This window comes from Glycine soja, chromosome 17, assembly GCF_004193775.1.
Source record: "Glycine soja cultivar W05 chromosome 17, ASM419377v2, whole genome shotgun sequence".
NCBI classification, from domain to species: Eukaryota; Viridiplantae; Streptophyta; class Magnoliopsida; order Fabales; family Fabaceae; genus Glycine; species Glycine soja.
In genome coordinates this window covers 2,010,520-2,021,208 of record NC_041018.1, presented here as the reverse complement: position 1 = coordinate 2,021,208, position 10,689 = coordinate 2,010,520, and the positions used below count along the sequence as shown (strand labels likewise).

The 10,689-nt window shown below is 30.1% G+C and overlaps 2 protein-coding genes across 2 annotated transcripts; both read right to left on the bottom strand.

The window, feature by feature from the left end:
* Positions 1 to 3,682: 3,682 nt before the first annotated feature.
* Positions 3,683 to 4,544, bottom strand: LOC114392682 (late embryogenesis abundant protein Lea5-like). Its single transcript, XM_028353894.1, has 2 exons — positions 4,327 to 4,544; positions 3,683 to 4,141 (listed from the first exon to the last, which is right to left on the bottom strand). The coding sequence occupies exons 1-2, from the start codon at positions 4,401 to 4,403 to the stop codon at positions 3,877 to 3,879; spliced, it is 342 nt and encodes a 113-aa protein (XP_028209695.1). The 5' UTR covers positions 4,404 to 4,544; the 3' UTR covers positions 3,683 to 3,876.
* A 2,451-nt stretch (positions 4,545 to 6,995) lies between these two features.
* LOC114392489 (UDP-glucuronic acid decarboxylase 2-like) lies at positions 6,996 to 9,740 on the bottom strand. The gene is made up of 7 exons (XM_028353645.1): positions 9,148 to 9,740; positions 8,922 to 9,069; positions 8,684 to 8,763; positions 8,503 to 8,586; positions 8,291 to 8,365; positions 7,635 to 7,727; positions 6,996 to 7,497 (listed from the first exon to the last, which is right to left on the bottom strand). Exons 1-7 carry the CDS (start codon positions 9,625 to 9,627, stop codon positions 7,270 to 7,272), a joined length of 1,188 nt encoding a protein of 395 aa, XP_028209446.1. The 5' UTR covers positions 9,628 to 9,740; the 3' UTR covers positions 6,996 to 7,269.
* Positions 9,741 to 10,689: the final 949 nt, after the last annotated feature.

Below are 10,689 nucleotides of genomic sequence, written 5' to 3'. Positions count from 1 at the left end.
TTTTGATGTTTTATTAGTAAAAAAAAATAATCCTGTGAATCAATTAAAAATTATCTTGAATATATTTTTTAAAGAAATTATTATAAAAGTTAATTTTGTATTTTATCTCAAGTTAAATTTTAAAAATTAAGATAAAAATGTATTGGTAACTCTTTAGTAAAAAAATGTATTTTTATTCCTTAATAGATATTTTTAAGTCCTAACGACACTGATTACAACTTACCAAAAATAATCTCATTCCAGATAATTTTTTTTTAAAAAAAGGGTTTGGTTAACAAATATGTTAACGATTTAATAAATATTTTTTAATTAAAATATACTAGAAATGAATTAGAAAACATGGTAAAAATGCGTTAGTAATAGTTTTTAATAAAATCTTTTCATTTTTAATTTCATAATCAATATCCTTAATATGAAAAATATATCAATTAATGTTGTGGAATTAACATAAACTATAATTATTTAGAAGTATAGGAGATGGAAAACAAAGGGAATAAGAGAATAGAGAATTCCTGATATGTTTCCACGAATAAGATATTATATGTATAACTATAAAACTATAATTCAAAGGTTATGTATGATTTAACATATGAAGGTCCTTTCAAAAAAGAAAACAATATGAAGTTGTTGCCGTAAAAAAAAAATATAATGGTGAACCATAAATAGTTAGTTATAACATATATACAAGGAGGGAATATGAACAACCATTAATAAATATATTCATAATATTTCATTATTCGACGTATGTGTCTCACATGAAAAGATAAATGTTACTAAGAAAAATTCTGGCAAAAACTAATGAAGAAAGAGCGGTACATTATTTTTTAATATGCTATCATATATTGTCTCATTAAAAAGTTAGTCGGAAAACTCAATGAAAAAACTATGTCAAATGAGTACAAAATGTTCTCTAAAAAGAGTACAAAATCTATTTATTTCTCTATCATAAAACTCAAATAATAATCTTTAAGATGACGAAGATATGATACTAATTAGGAACTGATGGAGTTTTATTTCTCTATGATAAAACTAAAAAAAAAATAGTATGTATTAATTTCTTAAAAGTTTACTTGACAATCATTTTTAAAAAATATTTATTAAATTTTCACATTAATGAAATTGTTAAATATTCCATTAGTTCTTAATTATAAGATATTATTGATTAATTTATGCTTATTAAGAAATTTTATAAATTTATTTATTAGCATTAAATTTATCCGTAATTATATTATTTTTCCAAAATTATCATTAACACATTTTTTAAACTATTATTATGTGGTATTTTTTTTAATAAGGTCACCATTAAATTATCCAGTAAATGATCGAGACGCGGTAAATATAAATAAATTCTTGGGTCTGGGACTTCTTGCTCAGCCCATCCAGGAAAAAATAATATTTTTTATTCCATATAGCAAATCAAAATTTACACCAAATTTAGATTGATATTGAATTTAAGTACTAATATTTGAGATTAACAAAAATAAACAAAAAAATATATAATTAAATATGGATGTTATATGGCACAATTGGAAATATATAAATACTGTTTTTTATATATTTTCTTACCTATCATATTATTTTAATTTAAATATTTCATCACTTTTAACTTTATTTCATCTCTATCAAACATCTCATTCCCCCTGGCTTTTCTTAGCATTTTGTTGCAAGCAGATTCTCTCGGAGTCTCTATTTCTTGTTTAGTATCGGTGAAATCCTCTTCTTTTTTTGGCTCTGGCCCCTTCATTACAAAAAAAAAAAAAAATCTCATTTTCCATTCTCTTTCACTCATTTTCGTTCACCACATTTTCATTCCTCCCAACTGAACACAATGTTAAATCTTCAATGTATGGAACGAGTTTTATATGTTGTTTTTTGTTTTATTTCTAACGCCTTAATGATGGATTTTATTTGTACTAATTTTCTTAAATGTTTGTAGGTTTTGAAAGAATATTTTCATTCATCCAAACAAAAATGTAATATCTTTTTTACTGGATTATATTACTATCAAAACTTACCTGAAAATATTTATTATATAAATTTGGCATTGTATTAAAAAAATATACTCCATAGAGTGTAAAGTATAAAATAATCGAAACTAAAAAGAGAAAGAAGCGAAGGTGAATGATGGTAGTGAATTTGGGGAAGATAAGATGAGTGGAATCATGATGGGGACACGAGCCATTGATGGGAAAGTACAGAAATGCAACGAGACAGAGGAAAGCTGGTAAGAAACACTGTTAATGTCATTGGTGAATGCAGATACATAATTAAGAGGTGGACCACCATACCTGTACGTTTAAGCTTGCAATTTCCTATATTTCCTTCCAAGGATTGATCATAAATATAAATAAGGTGTCTGTGAATGAAACCAGATACTCGTATCGTGTTAGATCACCAAAGATTCTCACCCATCATTTTTTTTTTTTTTACTATTTTTTTCTTTCATAGCCTTACATTGTCTTTTTTGGCCAGAAAATGACAAATCAAAGCCAAATACAATACAATTCCGACCAGAGTAGATGAACATTGATAAACATGAAAACCATGGAAATATAATTGAGTGTTTTCTCCACAAAATCAATAAAAAAGTTGCTTTTGACAAAATTTATGGCTTGAAAATAGTGATAAACAAATTAATGTCACGATAAAACGAAGCTCCTTTGGAGTTAACAAACGTGATTATGAGCTCTCCAACATTTTTGTTTCAAACAAACTAAAACACTACAAGAATAACAAGCCAATATGATAGTTAATGCATAACACAGTCAAGTTTACACAAAAGAAATGAAAAAATAAAAGAGGAAGAATGAGAAAAAGGAAGAAGCCAATTGAGGATAAAGGGGCAAAAAATTGTCCCTTGATTGACAAATTTCCAAGACTTGAAGTATTATGTTCCATCTTTCATTTTGTTGCATCTCATGGTTTTTAAAATCAAATATTTGAAATATAGTTTATGCAGTAATAGTGTAAGAATTTTTTATATTATTATTCAATCATAAATTATAATATATATGTATAATATGAGTTAATATTGAATATTTAAGGGCTGAATTAATAAAATTTAATAATTATTCATGCAAATAAGGATTAAGAATGTGTGTAGTTCTAAGTAGAAAAATAGAGTAAATGAAAATAGAAGATGAATAATTAGAGAAGAGATAAATGAAATAAAAATAAAGTTGAAAGTTGAGTTTTGAGTTGTTTGATTTAAAAGAAATATATGAAAAAATAAGATAGAAAAAGTTAAATAACTGGATAAAAATACAACTATGTCCTTGTTATTATTCTCTTTAGAGATGTAAGTTTTCTTTCCACAAATTTATGAGGATAAAAATGTAAATGTATCATTTTCAAAACTGTAACAAGAAAAAGATTATGTTTTGTGAGACCCGCATATCCCAACCTATCTTTCTCCTTAATGCCTTATTCCGAATGAAGAGTCCTGATTTCTGTCATCGGTAAATTAATTCTGTCGCTTATAACAAACACAGCCTAAATGAATCCTTGAACCTAAATAAAATCGACCGTACTCATCCCTATGCTGCAAGGTCGGTCACCCTTAGTCTTGAGATTCAGGACAAAGAAAACATTGCACCTTTCTTCCTTGCATGTCTTATGAAAATCAAAGTACTTTTTGTTTTCATTGTAACTTGAATCCAGACGAAAAACTCTAAACAACGTAAGAATCAAAGGATTAGTCATCTCAACCAATTTTATTGCACTAATAATAAGAACCATAACCTTAAAAGTAGATTCTAGGGTACATAGGAAGTAGTTTAACTTTAACAAAACCTTTTATTTTTTGGAACAACAACACAAGGTTACCCTACCAAACCAAACCAAACCAAACCAAATCCTAAGTAAAATTTGGGCATGTCATGGGTGTCCAGCAACTCCTCTAGGCTCTAGTGGAGGTGATCGGAGCAACCTATGCCGAAGCTCCACCGGGTCAATTTCAGGGGTGTGGTTAATGGGCCTATAGTAACCTGTTACTGGGTCTGGGGCCCAATCAGTTGAGTAGGCTTTTGAACCATCTCTTGTATCAGGCTTCTCTTCTACACCTCCCACGATTCCATTCCTTCGCCCAATATTACCCAATCCAACTCTTACCGATACATCGGATGCCACTGCGTAACCTCGCCTATCAAATATCAATAGTATAAGAGCTAAGTGTTGCAAACGTTAAACATATACACTTGAGCAAAATTAAACCTCAAATTGCCAAATAAATTAAATAATGATAATAACATATTCTCCGTATTATTAAATATTAATGATCGATCGTGCTAAATTGTTAAATTGATTAGGTTGAAAGATTGAACTGACCGATGAACGGGAATTAGGGAGATAGATTGAGCAACAAGGACACCAATACGTTTGGCTTGCGAGAGAGAACGGGCCATCTTATTATATGATATGAGTAATTTGTTAGTTTGCTGCTGCGAAAACTATGATGTTCTGGAAATAAACAAATTATTAAGCTTTCGAAGCAGCCACCACCCCTTTCTTTGATTCTTTGTTCTCTCTCTGTCTTTGTTTTAGGGTTTGTGTGGCCTTTTATAATTAGGGAAGGTAGTGATGTATGAGTCAGGGTGCATGGCATCACTGGGAAAAAACCAAATGTAACGATTTGGGTGGGAACACCTAATCCAAGATCCGCAAGGTCATGACACGTACGTCTTCCTGCAGAAATGTAAAACAATATTTAGACAACACACTTATAAATGCTGCTCATTTTTTATTACTATGACGATAAGCATGCGAATCCGCTTTCCAATGATGCATGGTTCAAGTCACATGCACTGATGCACATCTGGCTGAATATTGGCTAAAAGATTATTTAAAACTATTATTAGTAAGTTATCAACATGAGTTTTAATTTACACACAGTAAATTTTAAATAAGAAAAGACAAGCTGAGGAAGTTATCACTAACGTTGCCTTCCAAGCAATTAAGATAATATTTTCTATCACCATTAAATCAGATACACCGGTGTGTGGCTACAATTATATTTTTTTAATTTAAGTTCAGCTTAACACTTCATACACTCATCAAATTAGCCAAGGAAAACAACCATTTACTTTACTGCCAGCCACGCGCATAACAAAAAACTAAAAATGAAAATAGTACAACAGTTCATCCTAGGAATTAAATAATTAACATATTTATATCATTCATACATCTGTTCATTCACACATGTTAATTAAGCTATACTCCTTGATTCTATATAAGAGGTTTAAGAGAAAATTTTATTTTATTGCTTTGGAGAATTAAATATCAAAATCAAATAGATACAACTTGTAGAAATTTATAAAAATAGAGCAAAATAAAAGGCAATTACTTTCATTGCTAGCCGTTCATCTAACAAGAAAAATAGATCTTTACATATATCAAATATATTCATTTCTAAATTATAAACATATTAAAAATATTTTTTATCACCAAGTTATGTGAAAATTAATTAAATTACTCATTTGGTCCCTATAATTTTTTACCTTTTTAATCCATGTAGTTTGAATGTGGTTTTTTTAGTTCTTATAGTTTATATTTTAATTTTCTTTTAGATTTTTTAACTTTGAAAATGATTTTTTTAATTCTTATAATTTATCTTTTAATTATTTTTTAGTCGTTATAGTTTGAAAGTGATATTTTTAATTTTTATACTTTATATTTCAATTTCCTTTTAATCCTTACAGTCAAAATATAAATAATATTATCAATTATAATCAACTACAAAAATATTAATAAATAATTCCTAACTAACTTATTATAATATAATTTGTAATAAAAAATAATTAATAATTTATAACTAATTTGTAGTTAATTATTTATATATATATATTTTGTATTAAAGACTAAAAAGTAATTAAAATACAAATTATAAAAATTAAAAAAATAACTTTTAAATTACATGGATTAAAAAAAATTAAAATATAAAATATAAGGACTAAAAATAATATTTTTAAATTATAAGAAATAAAATAAAATTAAAATATAAATAATATAAACTAAAAAAATTACTTACGATAAACGATAAACAATAAAAACATAAAAATTATAAAATTATATCGACCTAATGAATCATTTAACGTAAAAATTTAATTCAATGTCTCCAGCACAACCGGTTCACACGACTTAATAATTCATATATGGTTTATTGTGCATTACTTCTAAAATTCAACGCAACCATGATAAGGATTGAAATAATATAATTTAAATCGGGCCACCTACACGATTTGGGGACATCTTTCTAATCTTATCTACTGCTATATACTGTATATTTTAAAGAGATTGAGATCTTTTTATAGTTTTTTTTTTTTTTTTTACGTTCAAGATATTTTTATAGTTATTAAGTTTATCAATAACCTAAAAATATGTAGTACACATTGACGGTTGTGTCTAAAGTGATCCGAAATCCCTATTCGATCAATTTACCAGGAAAAAGATATAAACCATATATGTATAATTTAAAAGGAAGTAAAAATGCCAAAAGTGTAACAATATTAATTAAGGAGACAAATATGCGTTAAAGTAAAATGAAATAACACGTTGATTTTTTTTTTTTGATAATGAAATAACTCTTTGATGAGCATTATATTTAGCCATAATTATAATTAGGGAGTGATTTGTTTGTTCTAAAGTGTGTTAAGTGTAAAACAATACAGAATTGAAATATGCATAATTTAGATTTTATATTTTGGCTTTAAAACTCAATTTACATTTTAAATTCTCTCATTATGTGAAGTTTGGGATTTTGAAGGATTGGAACTTGAGAAATCAAGTTTGAATATAATGCTCAATATTTAATAGAGTTTCTTTTTATTTAAGTTTTTTTTCTCTTTTTATTCTTCTAATATATGTAGTCCCTCTTCACATAAGGGGCAATGAATCTAAATTTAAATTCTCTGTGATTTGGAATCTCTTATGTTACCGATTGGACTTAATTAAAGCCAATCTATACTATATAATGAAAGTTATACGAATACCGATTGGAATATCTTAAGATTAAGCTCATATATATTTATAAGAGTTTACGAGAGTCAACTCCTTGTATTAAAGTTATACGAATACACACTAAACTAAAGCATATATATTCTCTTACAGGGCTTTGAACTCCAAGCCACATATATATTCTCATTGAATGACTAATGCATAGATATCTAATGTAATTCAAAATGAGCTACTCAAGCCAAATTTTGTTATGTATATGTTTATTTTTTGCTAACTTTTAATTCTCTTTTCTACCTCACATAATTAACTTTTAATTATCTATGCTGATGCAGATGCACCTTTGCCGCCAGTGAATTTTGAGTCACCGAACAATCTTTGCCGGAAATCAGAGACCATTAGAGGAAGTCCCTCACGGAGGGACACAGAGGGTTGCCAACCAAGAAGCTCCTTCGCTTTGGAGATGTCCGGCTTCCTCTTATGTGGGTCATCTTCTGTGTTAGGTCTAAACTCTATCTTCGCATTTGGGTCAATAGTCTCTTGTACCACCTGCATAAACAAATAGTACATTAAATTTTTTGGTTCTTATCATTAGCTGTATATATGCAATGGAGCTTAGACTTGCATTGGATGCACATTATGCTGACAATACTTAGAAACTCATCAAAATAAAATAAAAAAAGTACCTGAGCCAGTTCAAGCATGGTGAATTCACCGGGGTTACCAAGATTGAAAGGACCGACATGCTCACCTTCCATCAGCCGCATTAAGCCTTCTACCTGTCATGTAGAGGTCCACGTTAATTCTTTTCATCGCTCTCTACTCTGTAGGCCCTTTAAATATTTACGTATAGAGACTCAGATTACACCATAACCAGAAGTCTACGCCACTCATCAAATAATCTTTTAAGACTATCAAGTTTTTAATATATAATATTGAAACTCAGTTGAAGTTTGAGAATCAAATGTTAAATTACATATGCTGATGCGTGGTGGAAAGCCATTTCGATATAACGTGTCGAAAATGTTGTGAGTGAGCCTAAAAGATAAAAGTTTGGGAGAAAAACGAGCTAGGTATTGTAATTCATTTCAAAGAGTTTCTCAAGTTAAATATATTGAAATAGGAAAAAAAAAAGAAGAAAAAATAATTAAAATTCGTATATATAATTTATTTAATATTCTTTCTTTTCTCTCCTTATAAAAAATGTACGTTGTGAAAAGAAAAAAAAGAGTGAAAACGTTAATCAAACTATATATATATATATGTTACCTATTTTAATGAATACTCCCATTATTTTCTTGATAGTAGTCATAAAAGGTATATATGATATGAAAAGATTTACCAGGTCTGATACATATTGAAAGCTTCTTGTCTGTTTTCCATCGCCATAAACAGTCAATGGCTCCTTCCTCAACGCCTGCATAGATTTAAAATTGTTGGCGAAATAAGTTAAACGTACGAAAACAGTGAACAGAGTAACAAATCAACAATACACAATAAATAACCTCCCAAAAAGGGGAAAAATATTTAGAGAAGCAAATGGCAGAGCATTACCTGAGCAACGAAGTTACTGACCACACGGCCATCATCAAGGCACATTCTCGGTCCATAAGTGTTGAAGATTCGAGCAATCCTCACCTACACAACATTTACGTACGTTTAAGCTCTTATTTTGGAGTTCAATACGTACCATATATACGAAAAACGAAGATGTGATTTTGAAGAATTAACAAACCTCAATACCAGCACCTCTGTGATAGTCCATTGCCAAAGTCTCCGCAGTGCGCTTTCCCTCGTCATAACAGCTCCTTACACCTACGTAATACACCAGCAGTAGCATGCAATTAATGCAAGTGGATAAAATAAAAACAATTTATATTTATATTTATTCTACAACAAAGAGAGAAGAAATTAAAATATGTAATGACATATAACGAAAAGAGATTGTTAGCGTATAAAGAAAGCATGTGTACCGATGGGATTAACGTTTCCCCAGTAGGTCTCAGCCTGAGGGTGCTGAAGTGGATCACCGTAAACTTCACTGGTGCTACTAATCAGAAAACGGGCACCTACCCTCTTTGCCAAACCCAACATGTTGAGCGTGCCCACCACATTTGTCTTGTGCACAAGATAAGAATCAAGGACTCCAAACTAATTAATTAATTAATCAATCAAGAAAATAAAATGAAGGAAGGATATGATGGTCTTGACGGGATTGAACTTGTAATGGACAGGGGAAGCGGGGCAAGCCAAGTGGTAGATCTGGTCAACCTCCAGAAGGATGGGTTCAACGACGTCGTGGCGGATGAGTTCGAAGTTTGGGTTCCCCATGTGGTGAAGAACGTTCTCTTTCCTTCCCGTGAAGAAATTATCAACCACGATCACGCTGTCGCCTCTTTCAATCAGACGGTCCACCAGGTGGCTTCCAACGAAACCGGCTCCACCGGTCACCAGGACCCTCTTCTGCTTCTTGCCTTTAATCCCGAGAGGGACCCTTCCCCTCTTCTCCTGAATCGCCGTCGACCCTTCCAACAGCACCCGCCGAGTCGGCAGAGCCGAGTCGGTCTCAAGGAACGACTCGTGAGGAGCCGCCACAGTGGATGGAGATGGGAGGAGCTGGAAGAAGACGGTGGCGATGGCCACGCCCACGAGGAGGAACGGCACGCGCTCGCGAAACATGTAACCGATCCGGTTGGTTGATTTTGGGGGCGAATGTGGTTTGTGTTCTATGAATGAGGTCAGATCTGATTATTATTGAGACTGAGAGTGTTTTGTGTTTTGTGATGCATGAAAATTGGCTTTATAATCGGTCCAACATGCATGCACGGAATTGGTGGTTAGCATTTCCCCTCTTTTTTGGTTTCCTTTTTTAATATAATAAGCAATAAGCAAAGCTACTCCACCACTAGGGAGATGCCAATTGCCGCGTTCTCATAGCTTACTAATCAAAACGTACGTTTATGTCTATCAAATATATATGGATTTGTGTGTTTCATGCAAGAGCCATGTGGCATGTGTTGACCATTATGACATTATATATATAATATTTCTTGCATCCATAGAAACATTAGTTACTTCCTACTGTATTATCTTTAATCTTTTAATATTACCCGGACCAATTCATAAGTTATTGGGTTAAGTGTAGTAGATTTTCTAGTAAGCTGGGAGATTTTACATCATTTCATAAATAAATTACGGCTACTATTAATATTATATAACATATACTTTTCGTTTCATATATATAAGTACTTGATTGAGTTTTTACAAGCAAATCTCAGAGTATTAATTTTTAGTGGAAAAATACATTTGGACAATTTTTTGTGATTCTTATATTTTAATTTAAATTCTTTGATATTTTTTAAGTGGATTTCACATTTGAAATTAATTAAGAAAAAAGACTTATAAAATAATATTTTTGAAGAAAAAAGGTTCTTGTGTATTCTTCCCTTAGAATTCAACTTTCAGCATGAAAAATTCCTGAACAAGAATAATAATAGATCTAGTAAACATAAGTTTTTGAGTTCAAGATTCCTATTAAAAATGTTCTCACAAGTAAAATAATAAGAAGAAAGAAGTTTAAAAATAAAAGATTATTTAGCGTTGAGAACTAAATAGAATCTGTTTATTTGATTTTCTTAATTTAATTAAGATTATTTGATTTGGACACTTTTATATGTATTTGCATTTGGATTCATATATTTTTTTTCTTCTGATATGTTACTTTTCAATCTGTATGATCTT

What these genes read in the sequence shown, in the direction of transcription:
- LOC114392682 (XM_028353894.1), bottom strand. Translation starts at nt 4,403, where the DNA reads ATGGCCCGTTCTCTCTCGCAAGCCAAACGTATTGGTGTCCTTGTTGCT. An exon ending in TCCCTAATTCCCGTTCATCG is followed by an intron (nt 4,142 to 4,326) that starts GTCAGTTCAATC and finishes GATATTTGATAG; the next exon opens with GCGAGGTTACGCAGTGGCAT.
- LOC114392489 (XM_028353645.1), bottom strand. Translation starts at nt 9,627, where the DNA reads ATGTTTCGCGAGCGCGTGCCGTTCCTCCTCGTGGGCGTGGCCATCGCC. An exon ending in TCAGTAACTTCGTTGCTCAG is followed by an intron (nt 8,366 to 8,502) that starts GTAATGCTCTGC and finishes AAATCTATGCAG; the next exon opens with GCGTTGAGGAAGGAGCCATT. An exon ending in TTCAATATGTATCAGACCTG is followed by an intron (nt 7,728 to 8,290) that starts GTAAATCTTTTC and finishes TCTACATGACAG; the next exon opens with GTAGAAGGCTTAATGCGGCT.